This window comes from Gavia stellata, chromosome 9 (assembly GCF_030936135.1).
Source record: "Gavia stellata isolate bGavSte3 chromosome 9, bGavSte3.hap2, whole genome shotgun sequence".
NCBI classification, from domain to species: domain Eukaryota; kingdom Metazoa; phylum Chordata; class Aves; order Gaviiformes; family Gaviidae; genus Gavia; species Gavia stellata.
In genome coordinates, this window is record NC_082602.1 from 31,745,490 (window position 1) to 31,764,135 (window position 18,646).

General features: G+C 38.5%; 1 protein-coding gene across 1 annotated transcript in view; it reads right to left on the reverse strand.

The window, feature by feature from the left end:
* Positions 1-1,252: 1,252 nt before the first annotated feature.
* CCDC186 (coiled-coil domain containing 186) overlaps positions 1,253-18,646 on the reverse strand; it is a 38,407-nt gene continuing 21,013 nt past the window's right edge. Inside the window, exons 5-16 of the mRNA XM_009819701.2 lie at positions 18,182-18,394; positions 16,584-16,703; positions 15,930-16,034; positions 15,496-15,594; positions 14,658-14,744; positions 13,743-13,885; positions 10,456-10,711; positions 9,638-9,827; positions 8,425-8,505; positions 7,168-7,378; positions 5,894-6,113; positions 1,253-5,173 (exon numbers count right to left, since the gene is read on the reverse strand). Coding sequence (XP_009818003.2) covers positions 5,090-5,173; positions 5,894-6,113; positions 7,168-7,378; positions 8,425-8,505; positions 9,638-9,827; positions 10,456-10,711; positions 13,743-13,885; positions 14,658-14,744; positions 15,496-15,594; positions 15,930-16,034; positions 16,584-16,703; positions 18,182-18,394 — 1,809 coding nt within the window. The 3' untranslated portion in view covers positions 1,253-5,089. The remainder of the gene's footprint in view (positions 5,174-5,893; positions 6,114-7,167; positions 7,379-8,424; positions 8,506-9,637; positions 9,828-10,455; positions 10,712-13,742; positions 13,886-14,657; positions 14,745-15,495; positions 15,595-15,929; positions 16,035-16,583; positions 16,704-18,181; positions 18,395-18,646) is intronic.

Below are 18,646 nucleotides of genomic sequence, written 5' to 3' on the forward strand. Positions count from 1 at the left end.
CTGTATCTGCTGTCAATGGAAAAGGCTGGAAGAAAAATGGTGAACTGCAAAACAATTGCAGCAAAGGGTCATACAGGTAACAGTAACCATAAAACTTACTGGGCGTCCTCGCCCTGATCCTGGGAAGCTTGTGGTAGTTTGCCATTAAATTTCAACAGAAAATAGGACACCACCTTCTCTCATTTAAGGTACTCTGGGAGATACTAGAATAAACTCTGTGAATTATCCCCTTCATGGTATTCCTTTTTCCATCTCCCTACAATCAGTTTGCAAGGGCAGGACAACAAATCTGATACACATCTGATTCCCAGATTTTTAATATAAGCATAGCCACAATGAACAGCCAGCAATCTGACAGCACCACTTTTTTTTTTTAAAAAAACAACAATATCATGGCTAAAAACCAAACTACATCCGGTCTCTGCAAGGGAATGAATAAACCAGAGCAGCCAATAGTGTCCCAAACGTGTAGCTGTGGCCAAGGGAACCAGCCCTTGCTACTGGGACTATAGGTTTGTCAAATTCATGTGACAAGAGAAAAGGACTCCGGCACCAAGGCCACTTACTGGGACTGGCAATAGCTCACAGCAGCACTTAACTGTAGCACACCCATCACCTGTCCTTAGGATGGAAAAATCTCACCCATTTCCAGGAGACAAAGTACAGTATGAAAGGTGTGCAGCCCTATTTCCCCTGGGCTTTGCTGTTAAAACCGACTGGCAGTACCAGAGGCATGCGGCAAAGATGCACTGCCACCTCTTGTTTAGACAGTGCAATAGAAAAGCAGGGGCTGGCAGCAAGCATCGCCCTGCCAAGCTGCAGGCAGTAGCAATGCCTCCAACCACAGATCATATTAAACAGTTTTATATATAGTTATATCCACTTGAGGGGAAATAAAAGAGGCTTTTATGGTGCCCTCCCAGCATCCGTGCTGGCAAGAACAGTTTGCTGGCAGTGAAGCTGCTTTTAGCCCAGAGTACTTGTTCAGGAGCATCGCAAGGACATTTCTGCACTGTGGGAAGTGGGGGCTCCCACCCACTAAAGGTGACCACCCAACATGGAGCACACCGCTGCCGCCACCACAGCCCTTCATCGAGAGCTACCAGCGCAATCCAGAGTTAGGCAGCAGAAAATCAGCAACGGTACAAACCACAGACCCAAACTAGACTTTCACACATTTGTATGTTTATTATTTCAAAGTACAATATATACATAATGTATAGTGATATCTTCAAAAACTTTATACAGAAACAGGTATCTACAAAATTAAATCAATAGACATTCTGTGTATATTCAGACAACGTACATACATATATTGGAAGAGTCAACATAGTTTCAGTTAGAACACGGAAATGGGAAGGAAACCCCTATCCATCTTGGAAAAGGTCTAAATACCACCCTGCTCCCTCTGCAATGCAGCCCTCTGCCCTTCCACGGGTTTCAGGTGGCTGCGGAGACATGGTAAGTCTGATTCCTAGTGCCACCTGCTGCTGATGTTTACTGTCACAGTTGTTCCCACTGACAGCGGGAAGGGTGAAGGCCCATTCAGACAGGTCTTGTTCTCTGAACCCCTTCCTAGATTCGGGTCTCTGCAGCATGCAGGCACTCAGCTTTACACTCTGTGCAGCCGAAGCCAGAGATCTGATTTTTTTTTTTTAGTTATGAACCAAAATATTGTAATGAAAAATATTTCAAGAGAGTAACTTCAGTTTTAGTAGCTGGAGATACTGCAGGTGTTGCCAGCGACAAGTGAAGATGATGAGAACATATCTGAGGAACAAATTGATCTCCACTGTTTTCTGGAGACTAAAATTAAAAATATTGCACAAGTCTATGTGGCAAAAAGCCAGTGACTTCTATAGCATAAAATGGTATTCTTCAGTTCAGAGAGTCTGGCTTTAGCCAACAGTGCTGGATTTCACAGAGGGTGGAAAAGCACAGGCAGCTTTTCTGTAGGGCCTCGAACAACATCTGGATGTGCAATGTTTGAATTAGAAGAGCACCCTGAGTATTTAAGAAACAGATGTTTAAGCCTGTGGGACACAACTAGCTACAAGCTCCGAATTTCCAAAAGCAGCCTGTGGCAGTTACAATGCCTAATGGACACTGAATTTCAGTGATAGCTATGTAGCTAACTGCTCCAGGCTGCCTTCAAAACTAGTTTATCAGTTTCTCTCTAAAATTCAGTTTATCTGAGGACAGTTTTCAATCTCAGGTTCATAACATAAAAAGTTTCCAAAACGAGGGTAAGTGAAATGCAATTGCTATGCAAGCCTTGCACCCACCCTGCACCAGCTGGTGCTCACCTGTGTGAACCACCCCACAGAAACACACCTTTTCACAGCAGTGTTCTTGTTACCAACAATACTACACTCCTGACAATCTACCCCATGGAAACAGCAGGCAGGTGGCTTGCCAGCAACATTTTTATGGCTATTACACCACTGTCTCTCCGGAATGAGCAACATCATTAAGCAGAGCTGCTGGCTGACCCTGTCATGTATTCATCACATTCTGGGCTTACTGGATAGAGAGTCATTTGCCAATGTGTGAGCTAGAATGAAATTTCCATCTCTGCCAGGTATGTTTAAAATAACGCCTGTAGAAGATGACTTTGGTCCATGAAAATACCGTGCACAATAAACGATGTGATATTTTGACTGCTTTGTGTGCCTCCATAACCAAGAAAAGAAGTCTGAAAAGCTGCTAGTGCTACAGAAAGGAAGCAGGATTTCCAGCTGGGCAGGAGGACAGCTAACTAGGTTTCTCAAATAACTTAAAAGGAGATACAACCATGCCAAAAAGAAATAAGAATTTCCACAATGTCATTGCACTTATTCCATCTGCACCACACCTCTCCTTCATTCACATTGTACACCTGGAGAACATACATTAAATGATTACAATATTAACATGTTATCTAAAATACTGGAGTCATTCAGCTGAATGCCTGAAAATATCCAGAGATCTGGTACATTAAAGCATGAAAACACAAACATACAAGACCTAAGCTATGTTTTGACATGCAAATTGTTTCAAATACTTTCTTTCAGCAGAAGGTCTAGTTCAGTCATGAACAACTGCCTGTTCACTTCCTGGAAACTGGTGACAAATCTGCTTCAGCAGAGCCAGGTATTTTCCTTTTCACATCACTCAACAGTAAAGCAGAGGTAGTCCCATGACTGGACTGGTCCAAATTCCTTAACACTTCAGATTACCATTGCCCTTGGAATTAGAAAAATATATGTATAAAAACCCACCCAGATTAAACTCACAGTTTCTACAATGCTCGGTCAGGTTTTAAATAATTTGTTTCCACCCTCCCTTTCTAAAGATATAATTAATCCTTTGACACTGAAAGGACCTGCCACCCAAGACTCCTGGAGCTCTTTGGACCACAACTCAAGTCTTGATCCCTCAAGGACTCAGAGATGCCCATCTTTAAAGTAAAATGGAAGTCTTAGTGTCTCAAATCAAACAACTCAAACCAAATCAGGCCCTTTTGCTCAATTTGGTTCATTACGAAGCTCAAGTGACTCAGTGGCACCTGAAAATGGAGTACACACCCCTACGACACCTAGATGCCTTGACAAATTATCCCCGTGTGCTGCCAGATTCAGATCTCTTGTGTATGATGCAAATGGTGCCTGCGGTAAGATAGATTTTTTCCCCCTGTCCCCCCAAGTATCCTTTCTGATTAAAATAGCTAAAGCAATGCTATTGTAAATGTACACTGAATCTTTTTTCATGATAATATGAAGTTCAAGTATTTAATAAAAACCCAAAGTATATATTTACATTGTGATCTGGTCAATTCATTTTGGTCAAAAGGCAATAAATACAGAAATCTATGCATTTACTGCTAGAACAGAGATATTTCAGATCCTGCAAATTACTTATCCTGGAATTAAAATGCGAACATGACATTGTAACTAACCAGAATCTTGTCACCTTGATACTCTTCCTCCATCACCCTCTCAGCCACTGAAGGACTAAGTAACAGTTCTCAGTTCATGCCATTTTGACCAACTAATTCTTCACAACAGTAAAATTAAGGAGTTGCACAGATTTCTGTGCTGCTTTCACAGTCCAACCAATAGATTAAAATCCCATTGAGATATATTTCCCATTTCTTACCATTACTTTCACTGGCTGGTCTAGCCACAGTTAATGACAAAACTTAGTTAGCTTCCACTTGTTTTTGAAAACAGATTTTCTGATCAAAACAGATGCAGTCACGATGTCTACCTGTACATATGTAATAATGGGCAGTTAAAACTCCTACTCTTTAAATGCTGTAAGTTACGCAGAAGGCCAGCGAACTTTATTAACCAATTGTCTTATATCACACTTCTTTAGATCCGTATGTCTAAAGATCAAGGGTTTACAGGATTTGTTGAATTATTTGTTTCAGTTACACATACTCAACAACTGAATCAAAGCTTCTTAATCCCTTAGTTTTACTGTTGTTTCACTTCTTTTGAATAAAGAAACTGACCAGTTGAATGTTAATCTAAAGCAGAAAATATACAATATCATGGCCACCACTTAAAAAACAAAATTTTGTGACAAAGCATCTTCCCATGCATATGTCAAAAATGCTTAATCAACTAAGTATCAGAAATAATATGCAAGAAAGGAAATAACATCTGAAAGCCCTTAGAGCTCAGTAACACTGGGTATGTTCAACAGCAACTAAGACATAATTGGTTTTATTTTTTCAAGCTCCATCATTAAGAGACTGATTAATTATACAGTGCAGAAATTAAAATCTCACTACAACTCACTCAAAACATAGTATGCACTGCAAAGCATCTGTATGTTCTTCCAAATAAAAGTGTTAGATAAATGCAGTATGTAGTAAAATTCAGCAACACCTCAGGCTTGTATTGGGTAGACAGAACCACGTTGATGCCAAACCCTGTAGATCTCTCACACGAGTAAGCCTGTATGGTTAAAGGCTGTATATGCAAAATACCAGATGCTTGTGCTGGCAGGCAATCAAATTTCAGGAAAAATGTAAAAAACAGTGGTCTGTAGCACCTGCCTTTTTTGCATCTTTATGTTAGTTATTCCATAAAAGTTTTAGTTATGTCTGCTTTATTCTCTGTTCCAGTTCATGCTTGTGTTTAATAAGCCGTTCTATTTCGGTTCCTAGAGTTTGAAGGTTTTCCTTTGGGGAGGAAAAAAAAGAATAGGGTAAGTTATACAGGAAAAATGAGTCAATCAGCACAAAACACACTAGTAAGTTAAAATTACTGTTTATGTCAGCAGGTTGATACTTTCAAGTATCCAGAACAAGCACAAGTGATTAGACAAAGCTGAAGAAAACCAAGCTCATTTCAGTAAAGGATGCAAAGCTCTCAGCAAGTCTTTTTTTGCAGTTATAATACTCTACAGGCTGTCTAGAAAGTATAGCGTTCAAGGGGAATGATGATTACAGGAAGAAATCTCCAACTTCTGCAGAACACTGCAGTCCAGCTGGCACCCTGCACATTTTCCAGCTTGCCATCTTTCCCTTGCAGCAGACACGCTGCCCCAATAGCTCAAGAGGGTACCGAGCTACTGGCACAAGGCCAGGCAGGCAGAGCCCATGCCCCTGGCTCCACGTGACTGGGGGAGAGCATGGAGAGGCCCTTTCCCGCTGAATGCACAGGCAGCCCAGAATTTATTTCAAGAAGCAGCCCATTAGTGCAGCATACACAGGGTCCCAAAACAGAGGTTCAGTGTGGATCATGGTACAGAACTCTTCGATTAACCCAATGCTATCAGTGTCACCAATTCACAATGAGCTGACTTCTGAAAAGCCTCCTCCTTTTCACAGCATGCATCTCTTTGAAGGTAGTATCTCAGAACCACAAGAACATGCTGAAGAACTGGCACAGCTACTCACTTTCAATGTAATATTTTTCAGTAATGTATCTTCTAACACAGCCTGCAGCTTCCTGTTTATCTCTAAGGAGAGTTCCAATGTGAGACCACTGTCTGCAGGATGAGATGTATACAGAGATGCCATAATCCCGCCCCGCCTACTCAAGTGTACTTTGTTAAAGTCAGAGGCCTCTGATGATAGTGTTCCAGCTTCTTCCCGCAAAATGTAACTCTGAATAATTCTGGGGGGAAAAAAAATTAAAAAAACATTATAGCATAACAAGGCAGTGAAAAGCCAGACATTGAAGTAACTTCAGATTCCTGACATAACAGTAATTTTATTTTCAAGCAGTACTGCATTACTGAAAAGGCAGTAAAAATCAACTGCAATTTCTAGGTCAGAAGAAAACCTGGGGTACCACAAGTGCTACAGGAGATGTTGGTAAGCTGAGTCAGTACAATGCACAAGGGTTTATGTATTTAGAAGTATTTAGAGAAAGTAATATTGCTACTGGAGCAAAAAAGGTACTTAAAAAATGCCTCTCTCTACTCTTCTTTGCTGAAAGACTCCTGACAGGGAATCTTAAGCTTTCTACAGATGAGACATTACAAAATCTCTGGTTAAGAGTCTTCACAAGCTGGGATCATGTTCTATCAAATGGTACCAGATGGGCATAAATGTATAGGCTTGTTAAGCAAGGGCTATACTTAACAGACAACTGTACTTTCCAGAGGAAGGTATATGCCACAGTTTCTTCCCCTCCTAACTGAAGTTTCAGACATCACCCTGGAAGATGAGTTTTCCATGTAAGTGGAATCTTATCTTGCACGTTAAATACCAACCACCTTTGGCTCAGATACATTGTTTGTTTGACAAGTATGCCAGACTAGCATCTGGAATTACGCAGATTCTCCTTCCAAAACAAACACTTACAATCAGCACCCTTTTAAGCACATGAAGAGAATGAACTCTTCTGTTAGCCAGTGGCAGCAATCCACCTCAAATCAGCCACCTGGTGACCATTGTGCTACCAAAAAACACTTGCAGCATTCTATTCCTCCTGAAAAATTTTAGCAGTAAACAACTCAGCAATTACCGTAACTGCTGGGGAAAGATAAGGAGAAAAAAAAAAACCCAAGAGTAATCCTACCTTTGACATCTACTGTCACTGCAGTATTTTTATTGTTTTAAACGTTTTCATTTAGACAATTACTTGTCTTACACGAAATCCAGAATACTCGTCCAGTGCACCACCTCAACACTGAAAAACTTTATGAACAGAACTCAGAACATACTTTGTTTTTTTCCTGATTTCCTCCACCAGTTGTTTAATGTGATCCTCCATAAACTCCATCTTTTCATTTTTTCGAGCATGTGCCTTCTGTAGCCTTAGTATTCTTTCAACCAAGACAGACTTGTCCACCTCTGGGAAGCTATCCACAGCTACTGAAGATCCAGTATTCTCAGGTGACCGATCCTCATTGCTGCTGCGCGCATTAAGGGACCCTGCCAATAGATCCATATTTGTAAAAGCTCTTTTTGCTTTTATACCAGGTAACACGTCTCCACTAGTGCAGTGCATGCATTCATTACATTTCAGTAGCTTAGGATATTTTCTTCAGAATGTCAGTTTCCCTTCTATGTTTGTGGGTTTTTATATAAACAATCCCTGTAACATTTCAATGATACATGCTGAAACAGCAGTGTAGTCCCCTAGCATGGGCATAGTTCCTTTATCGTAAGTGTACTTGCTTCAGTAATGCTTATTCCTGCATAAGTACCTTCATATTCATTAATATTACCTTGTAAAAGACCGAGCTGATTTTAAACATATCCATTTTGGAGTCCACTAAAATTACAACATTACGAAAACTGTGTACAAACTGACAAAAGGCCTACGTATAAACACTCTGCAGCACTGATCACTTAGAGCTTGAAATATTTTTTTTTCTTTCTGTTCTTCTAAGTATTTCTCTCTCTTATACAGTGAGATTACAGGACACTGACAGAACTAACCAAACTTAAAAGTCAAAGATATTGAGGAAGAAAACAGATGTTGTTTTCAGTGTTGAAGATAAATGCTTTACTTCTAACTGGATAGAAAGTAATGAATTCTACACAAATACACTGACGCCTCTAAACGTGCCAATTGATTTATCATTTACACAGTTGCAACTGTCAATAGTGCAATTAAACAATGTTGGAAGCCACTGCTCATTTTTGTTTTGCCACTGGCAGCATTTAAGAGGATCCTCTATAAACTGGAGTCCTCTGAGCTTTCTCCAAAGATAAAAGCAACATTTTAAAAACCCCAAAATATATATACATTATAAACATTAAACTTTAATCTCATAATAAGAATAAGCACCTACAACTGAATTCAGCCAAGTGCATTTTGATGCCTAAAGGCTATTTTGTCAGCTTTAATGGGAGGCTGCCCACACACTGCATATGCACAAATCACAGAAAGAGCAAGGCTCACGGCAGCACACCATGGCAACCTTATTAAGATTGAAGGATTGTTTTGGTAGCCCTGCTATGTGCTGTATTACCTGATGAACTGGAACGGCTCCCCATGCTGCTGACTTCTTTGTCATAATTACCATTTTCCATCTGATCCAATTTCCTCCGTGCTAAAAGTATAATAAAATTATGGTTACCAACAGGAGATTAAAACCCAAAAATCACAGCGTTACACAACATACAAAAACTCTAATCCTCTCTGACCTGCACTGATTTAACATGGCTTGACAAATGAAAGATAATGGCAGCAACTAAAAATCTCAGGGGAAAAAAAAAACCCAAACCAAACAGTGCCCCTCCTCTCCCTGCCCCCAACGATGAAGGACCTGGACGCAACATCCACAAAGATCCCTACACCCTGCAGCAGTTGCCAGTTGAAGGGGGTAAGGTCATACGTAGAATTAACTAGGAACAATAAGACTTAAATTTGATTTTACTTTTGATTAGGACTGCCATGTAAATAACTACTGAATGACAGAAGGGCAACTCTGTTCAAGATCTGGTAACTGTATCACTACCAGGAGCTGAGTGTAGTACTTGTGCCAGAAGCACCACTGGTTCAGTGGGGATCAAGAGGGAAAGTGCACAGCTGTTCATATATATTCAAAAAGAGACATGCAGCTTGTCTTGCACAATGTCAACAGGATCTCTTCTTTCAAATACATTTCAAACATATTTGACTTAAATCTATTTGCATTCAGAGCATATGCATTATTGGGTATTTAATGATTTCTATTTGTTGACAAAATTAGTCAGTCTCTCCATATCCATCTTTAAAAACCGAAGCACTCTGTTTAATGCAGTAAGAAATAACTGTCACCAGAAATTCCTGATACAGTTAGCAACTAAGAAACTTACGGCAACTTTTGAATATACTCCTACACAGACCAGGATCCATATATACCCACAGTGACATTTCAGTAGTCACACACATGATAACAAAGACCAAGCTCTTTTGAAATAAATCTTTCATTTTGTATCTAAGCCTATTTCAAAAGTTATATTTAAGACTGAAAATTGACACTACAGCCTGTTTCCTGTAACTGCAGTTTCACCAAGATCTAACTTGCTCAGCCACTCTCATTGTCTTTTGGGACAGGGAGAGGTTGAAGGGCTACACTCAAACAATGTGCATACACAGACAGGACCCTAGTCTCTACCAGACACTGTGAAGGGGCTTACAAATGGGCTGAATTGTATCTGAAAATAATGGGCTGTATTGTATCTGAAAATAATTTCAACCTAGCTGAAGTTGTTTCGTGAGATCTTTCAGGTTTGCTGCATGCTTGCGCTTCTGGGTAGCCAGTTCATCTTTCAGTTCATCCACGTGGGTCTTCAGCGCTGTTAGTTCTTTCTGCTCTGAAGCTAGCTGAGCCTGTAGTGTCTCAACCTCTAGCTTTCGCTGATCCTCCTCTTTCTGCAACTTGGTGACCTGAAATTGTAGTTTTATTTTCAGTGATATACAAAAAAGTTCCAGCCTAACCATACTGTATGCTCAACAGCCTTAACTCTGCACTTCACTTTTCACTGGCAAATCATTCACATTTTGCATTTATTATTTAGGCTAAACACTACCACTGCAAATGAATATGCAGCACAGTGCAATGCTGCAGGAAGACTCCTGAACTATCTCCAAAACATCTATATGATACAGAGCCATGCAGAGCTGTACAGTACGGTCACATTACCTTCTGTGACTAAGTTTATTAAAAATTACATTTATCTCATCATGCAAACAGGACCTAAGAAACAGTTTACAGTAATAAACTTCACAGACAAATTACAGATTGTTTCAATGACAGTTGCACAGAAAACAACTCTACTTAAGACAGAAAGACCAACACAGTAACATCCCCTCATTCCAGTGCAGTGCGCCTCAGGATTTCTTTCCCCTTAGAAACATGAGGTGTTCATACCCCGCTGCTATTATTCTATCAAAAAGTCAACGAGAAATTGCGGTCAGGTTAAGTAAAGACACAAGGTTGAATTCGTGTGCCACATCTTTACCAGTATAAGACATCTTACTAGTGCAAAAAAAACAAGCTGCACACTGTACTCACCAGATCATCTTTAGTCTGTTGAACACATTCCAGCTGATTCTGCAGCTCTCTTTCGCTGTAAGAAAGCTTATCCAACTGGCTCTGCAAGGAATTGTTTTCAGACTGAAGCTGTGCATTCTTACTGGTTAATTTTTCAGTGAATATCAATAGCTCAGATTCTCTTTTCCGACTACCTTCAATGTCCTTCTGGAGATCAGCAATCAGAGAATTGAAACCATCTACTTCTTCCTTTAAAGCACTGATTTCTTGTTCATCTCTGTCAAAACAATTATATCTTTTTAGGGATAAGCTGAGCTTAAAGATATGAAACCTTATTGAAATAAAAGGATTCAGGTTGAGACCAAATAAGGCAGAGGAACAAATTAAAGACCCTGGGGCATCTGTTAGTCATTGGATGGTTTTAAATGCTGAGGGAGTTTGCAGATTCCATTTCATTACATGTTGCAGTGCTGAAGTGACAGGTATCTGTATCCCACAGAAAGACATGCAGTCATTAGCTTCCTCAAGGAAGACCCTATCTCTGTATTCAACTTCATGAGCTTCAGTATAGGGTATAAACAAAACCCTCAAAACCAGATCCTGTAGATAAGAGGATGGTCTGCAAAGCCAACAAAGGTGATCATTCTGTAAGAGGACTTGTCTTTAAGAGATGGGGAAAATACACCAGTTTTGAGCTTCTCCAGGACAGTGACTTCCGAAACATCCTTATCCAAGCAGTGCAGCTCCCCTTCAAAGGACCTGTCTTAATCCACTATCGCTCCCCCAATCCTCTACAAAACAAGTTCTTGTTTCTGTTGAAGCACTCCCATTAGGAGACTTTTGATCTATCACTTGTAAACCATTTGAGCGAGAAAGGCCGTATCTTCAGTTATGATCAACATTTTAGAGAAAGTGATTGAAATTAATCCCAAAGTTACATAGCTGTTAAAAAAAGTTACAGACTAAAAATGTCCTCCTCTCATTTGCTTTTGCAATATTATTTCATTCTTCAATCACAGGATTTTCTACACCTTTCTAAAACCTCACCTTCCAACATCAGCAGAAAAACCCTCACCTCTCTTTCTCACAGGGAGCATGTATATTCAAATTTAAAAATGGAATTTAAGTTATACAAAGCAAGGGCATGCATCTCACTTAATTCCCTGTCAGACAGTGTAATTACCAGGAGGCTCAATTCACTTTAAACCAACACCCCCATATCAACATGTTTCTTCAAGTAGAGGTGAGGCTCAGACAATCCAAATCATTAATCATTCTGACAATTAACTATAATTTTGTAAAACTAAGTAACCAAATTCTGCTAGAACTCCATTACTATAAATCATAAGCTTCTAGCTACCAAAATGAGAAGTTCATGTGGTTATCGACAACAGAAGTTAGCTAGCATTGCGCTACCAAAGGATAACATCAATGTATTGCACCCTGTCTTCACAGTCTTTTTTAGGCTAATTTCACCTTTCAGAAGACTTAAGACTGAACAACTATAGTATTGATTTTTTTTTTTAGCCATTTATACTGCAAAATATCTCACCTATACCTCCCATTTAAAAACCTATGCCAGAAGGCTATGCTTATATTTTACATTTCCAAATATGTTGTTTCATTTTGACAGGAGAAATCTCTAGTTAACAGTCAGGGTTGAACCAGCCAAAAATGAAATGTTAAGGCCATCCTAAAAGAGTTCTCTAGCTCATCCTTAAAGTTCTCCAGTGAAGGAGACCAGGCAACACTGGAAGTAATCAGTATCCAGCTCAGCCATAAAGTTCTTCCCAGCATTCAACCTAAAATCATCTTTCCTGCAAAACCCTTTATTTTTATCCTTCCTCCAGTGAACGGGGATAGCTGAACATTCCCTTTATAATAGCCTTTCATACATTTAAGGACATCTCCCTTCCATCTTCTCTTCCCTAGGCTAAAGAAACCTGCCTCCTCTATTCTTTTCTCATCAAGAAAACAGATAAGAGTTTGTGTGAATTAAGATTAAATTCCTTCCATTTGCTGCCAAGAAAATGAAAGGCAGTAAGTTTATTTATTCTACACAACAACAGGAAAAACAGAGGTCAAGATTCCAGGATTTCTCTTTCATAGATGATAACGGGAATTTACTGGTCCAAGTTTTAAATCTCTGGTTGAGATTCCACAACTTTATCAAACATTCTAAGGAGTACTGGAAACATGTTAAAGTCAGAGAAGTAAAAGACAATATGAAACTTGATGTAGGGATAATAAGTATTGTATGGGAAGGATACTTAAAAAAAATTGATCCAAATTGAATAGGAATGAGAAACAGATATTTAAACATGTCTCAATTACTGAGAGGAAAAGACAACTGGAAAAACACATTTGTAGTTTCAGACTGTGATCACAGTCATTTTAATTCATTTGGCAAGATCCCAAGTCAAAAATAACTGTTATTGATCGAACTGTAAGCTTTGGTTGTCTCTAACAGATTGCAGTTTCCCTAGAAAGGCTGATGACACAGTGCCAATACAGCTGACCAGCACACAGCAAATGCAAAATGCTTCGTTCTCTAAACCCTGAGGAGGCATATAATCACTGAAATATTTTTCAATGATAAGTAAGAGCTGTTTAAAAGCACAGGAGGGACACGTGGGTGGTTCTGCTTATCTGACATTTATCTATCTCCATTTATGCAACACCATTAGAATCAGTGAAGTGGACAGCATTTGTACAGTCTAGTCCACAGATACCATATAGAAACATGACTATGCTCAGACACTCCTGAAGTGCCCACAAACCCAACTCTTCTGAGATTATTTCCCTCCCATTCTTAAAGTGAGCACACTTTAACACAGCAGAATGAATTCCAGTCCATTAGAAATACAAGTGCTCCCTTCTATCTGAATATAGCATCTGTCAAATATATAAAATTGTTTTTGTTAAATACTTTCATTCAACCATCACAATTTTGAAGCAATCTACCTTTCCAGTTCAGTTGCTTTTCCCCAATTTTTCAATAAAACAAGCACTGCACAGACACCTAGAAGATGTAATTTCCCACAGAGTATGCCAGAAAGCAAGCACCACTTATTCTAATAATGAAAGACCTAAGAATTACACTTATCAGTCTCAATCCCCACGTCTTATAAGAGGCCACCAAGGTTGTCTCCAGTACTAGCAATATTGATTCAGATAAGAAAAACACTGAAATTAAGACAGGGATTCTTCAAATTACAATATATTTTAAAGTATGGATAATTTTAATAAAAAAACTTCCCACTTTCCAGATAATCTTTTAAACCATTCCTCAAAGTGCATAGCTGTACCTCTGATGTTGATCCTGCAGACGATCTACAGTTTTGACTCTGTCCAGCAAATTCTGAATTTCAGTTTTCTGTCTATTAATGATTTCTTTATACTTGGATAACTCATCTTCTGTTCTTAAACGCTCATCCTCTAGACACTTTACCTAAATAGGGAAAAATAAAAATCAGAAACTATTTATTCTGCCAACCTTCAGAGCTGAATTATTCTGATCAAATGTCTAGATTGTTGTACAAAACTCCTGTGTTATTTTTCAGTGATTCCAAGTAGCTTAGAACAATATCCCAAATATTTCAGATCAAATACAGTCAGAAAAATAAACAGACAAAAAAATGCAAAAAAAAAAAATCAAATTAAACAAGTGTGATTAACATTAGTTTTGTCCAAAGACTCAAACTTAAGAGTCTAATGGACCAGGATCCAAAGACATCATCTTGCCACAGTTACCATGCCAACCCCTTATGTCTTCCTCCCTTTTTCTAAGCTCCTATTGAGCTAAAACCCTACTCTGGATAGAGGGACTGGCACGCTAATCTATAGACTGTTCAGAAGTTATGGATAGCATATACTCCTTACCAGAGGTCACATATATGAAAAATTTACAAGTATTTTTCATTTTCCAAAGTCACTAAATTTACAGGATGTTTACTAAAATCTTTCTCACAACTTTTCAGTTAAATGAGATGCATACCATGAAACAAAACATTGTTGTACTACAGATCAACTGATACTCCCTAACTGAAAGGCTACCCAGAGTCACAGTTACATATCGCTTCTAGTCTCATGTCAGCCAGTCTCTACTCACACTGTTTATTACGAAAGAAGTAAAAATACAATTAACAGATTGAATATAGTCTTGTTCCAAAATGCAACACTATGCCTTTAGCCCCACTGCAATCCAACACAGCACATGTTACCTTTGTTCTCAGTGTTCGAAGCTCATCCATGCCTTCCTTAAATGTTCTCTTCAAGTCTTCCAGTTCTTTTATTTTTGCATGATGCACCTTTTTAAAGAGTGAGAAGCTCCTTGAGAAATCTAAATGGACAGTGGCATCTCCTGGGATGTCAAAAAAAAAATCTAGGCCAGTGCAGGCCACCACAACAGCTGAGAGGGCTTAAGGCAGAACAGGACCCCTAAAGGTTTGGTTTACTTACTCAAAAAGCAAAGCAAAGCCTAAAAGCTTCATTATTCTCAGAAGAACTGAGAACAAAAGTGAGATTACACACTCTGGTTTTATGTGTACAAATCTAAGCCACAACAGCCCCGAGGGAAAGTTCTAGGCAAACTGATGATGTTAAATGCATATATGAGCTGTGAGCAGATACTAAATCATTAGAGAATTTAGCTTTTGGGCTAGCAAATCTCTACACAGAACAGAGGCTGTCCCCTGTCTCTCCTTGCCATACAGCTTGGCAAAATACTAGTCAAAGAAAGGCCTGCCTATCATCAGAATTTGTACTCTAAACTATAGCAACGTTCATGTTTATAAACGAAAGAGAGTTATTTTGTCCTCATTATATCATCCTTTTCCCATAACTTTGATTTTAAAAAGTGCATCCAAGGCAATAGCTAAAAACATCCTCCAAAAAGCCAGAGCTGGATGCAGATACCTGGGCCGTAGTATTAGGCCAAAAAGAAAAATGTTTGGCAAAAACTGTAAGCAGCTTAAAATAAGATTCTCAAAATTAAAAACTCATGGCATTCTTAATGACTGAAGTTACCAACTGTGTTGTCTCCGCACACCACATATTTACCTCCAGGTGATCAGACTTCTCCTGAATTTGCTTCTCTAGCTCTCCTTTAGTTACTCGGAGTTTTGCATCCAATTCATTTGATTTAATTTCTTCTGATTCCTAAAAGGATTGAAGATACATAAGTACAGTTTTAATGTTCCCCTTTCCAGTTTTATGAGCGTCCAGGCAGCTTTTCACATCACTGAGTCTTTTCTGTAGGTACTTATCTAATAATTCTGAACATGCCAAGAAAGACCCCCACACTGCCTGCCAATCAAGACAAACATTTCCCTTTTATTTAACAACTTTCCAAGTAAAGAAATCAGTGACTAGTTGTCTCAGCTTTGTAGCTCACACAGGATAATTCTGCCCTGTTACAGCTTAAGATAAAAAGGGAGGAAAAAGACAACTCAGATGCTAAACACTAATTTCACCTCCTGAGAAAATGTGCCTACTTGATAGGTTTTTATCATTTCTTGACAGTTTTTCCTTATCTGGTCTGCTTCTTCTTTTGCTTCAGTTAATTTTGTCGTTGCATCTTTGAGGCGTTCTTTGGTTTCCTACAAAACCAGTAATAAATAATGGGTTAAACTTTTTATCGAACTTAATCTGGGAAAAGCATTTCTCATAATAAAAGTTTCCTATCCCAGTCTGGAAAGAATTAACAAAACAAACAAAAAAGTCCAGCATTATTTTTCCTCTTGCTTCCATTCAGCTATTACTTTATGCAATTTTGTTTGTTCCAACACTGAAAGCACAACAAAAGGACCTCTTGGTTATGTTCCATTCACATTTTCAGATGATCGAGTTAACTCTCTCACATAAAAACTAAACTAAAATGACAGTTAATTCATACAAAAAACAAATTAAAAGTTGATCACCAGACTAAACAGAATGACCCTCCATACATCCTCCCCTCGCATCCTTTCAACATTTCCACTCCATATCAATATCTTTAAGAGCACCACTCTGATTTTTGCTGCAGGTATTCAAATTAAAAACAAACACTTTAGAAACACATTTTAGTATTATATAAAAAGTAAACAGTATAGCAACTACATTCCTCCGGCTGTATTTTCATGTCATGGTACCGGTACCACTTCACTAACCTTGTGTGAATCCATTTCTGTTTTCAATTTGTTCTGAGCCCATTTCACTTTGATAATATGAGAATTGATTTCTTCTTTCAATTTTTCTATTTCTCTGTTGAGTCGAGTGGCTTCACCATCCTAAGAAGATTTCACAGATTTTATTTTACAGATTTAAATCATCCGGTGCTTTTACAACAAGACTCCTGCTCAAGTGTCAAAGGCAGTTGTGGTTTTTTTCCTTAGTGTCTGGATTTTGCAAAAGCATGCACAGACTTGAGTGCTCAATAATGCTTCAGCCCATAATCCAGGAAAAATAAAAAATAAAAAATATCAGTGTTCTGGTTTGAATAGCAAGGTAAGGCTGCATTACTGTTAATATACTTTTAAAAAGCCAAGCACAGTCTAGAGTTCTGATCTAAAATAACTATTCTCCTGGGTAAGCTGCACAGTCCTCTTTTTGTTCTTTTTTGGCAAAAGGATGAGGAAACACAGGTTCAAAGTGGTAAGGTCACATAATATACAGGGCTACAGACAAAAACTGTGACACCAATGGAATGGTATTACCAACTATACAGGTGCAGACTAGTGTGAGCACTGACAGCAGGATGTATGCAAGTCAAATCACTAACCTGTAAGTCAGTGCCAAGAAAGGATGTTAACAGAAGCACGTTGCCAGCATAACCTTCTATACCACTATCCACAAACCGCTGCATTAAGCCAAATTTCCAAGCTGTGTTTCTGAAGTGATAGGTTCATCTTACCAAAAAAGTTTAATGCAGCACCATATGAGGGCAGTACAATTCTTGTAAGGCTCTCGTGTAATCCTCAGGAGTTATGAAGATAGATAGTATGTTAAGTTTTGTTTTGGAAACCTGAAGTCATGCTCTCACTTCCTGTTCATGTGAAAGAGGACGCTGAGGTGATTTTTTGTTTCAGAAGCATAATTTTTAAGACTTTTATTAAGATGTATTTTTCTGATCTTTTGTGCATAGTACAATTGCTCGGAAGAAGCCCAAACCAAAGTCTGAACTCTATTAATTTATCGATTTTTGGTTCTTTCACGTGAAATAGAATTGTGACGCACAGCTGTGAAGCGCAATACAAAAAGACCTAGATAACTTCAAGAGGCTGGTGGGAATCTTCTTACTGGCTTCTAAAAAGATATGGCAAATCTTTGGAATTGGGCCTGAAAAATCCTGTTGCTTTATTACCAATTTTTAGTAGCACAAAAGAAAAAATACAGAGAGAAAACACAGAAAAATAGCAAAAAAGACTGCGATAATTTAATGCCATTACAGCCTTTAACAAAACCAAACAAGCTAGAAATTGCCTCAAAATCCAGGCATCTGCAACAAGCAGTCTTTTCAATTTTGTCAAAAAACCCACTAATGTTTCACAAACATTCAGGGAAATATTAAAAGGAACTTCAAAAAGATGACAATAAGAACTCAGTAACTTCTTCCCCTTCCCTTGGAGGAAAGGGCTTTTCACAACTATACAGTAAAACCAAATAAGAACAGATTTCTTTCACCAAGTACAATAGCAAACAAGTGATAAGGTTATTCTGATAGTGCTTTTTATCATTCACTCAAGTCATACAGCAATACTTAGAGTACCTTAGTTTCATAGAGCTGGTGCAATCTTCCTTTTTCCTGAGAAAGTTGTTTGATTTTATTAGTATGCTTTTCTATTTCTTTGTTTGCATCTCTCACTCTTCTCTCAAGTATCTCCTTTTCCTTTCGGAGGTCAAGTGACTCCTTTTCCCCTCGGACATATTTCATCACCATTGTTTCCTTTTCATGGCGTGCTTCTTCACATTTCTTGTTTGCCTTGAAAAATATTATAATAGAATGAATCAACCTTGTATTTCATAATTAAAGATGCTACTGGATATTCTCAGTATAGTAGCATAACAAAGTAGGACTCAAAAGCCCCAGTTTTGCAAAGACTAACATTAGATCCCACGTAAGTACTGGAATTACTCATACTTCCAGCACTAAATATGTGTCTAAGCAGCTGCAGCTTCACAGCTAAACATCTCAAATAAGTTATTAATACATTAGTAATTTGGAATATAATTT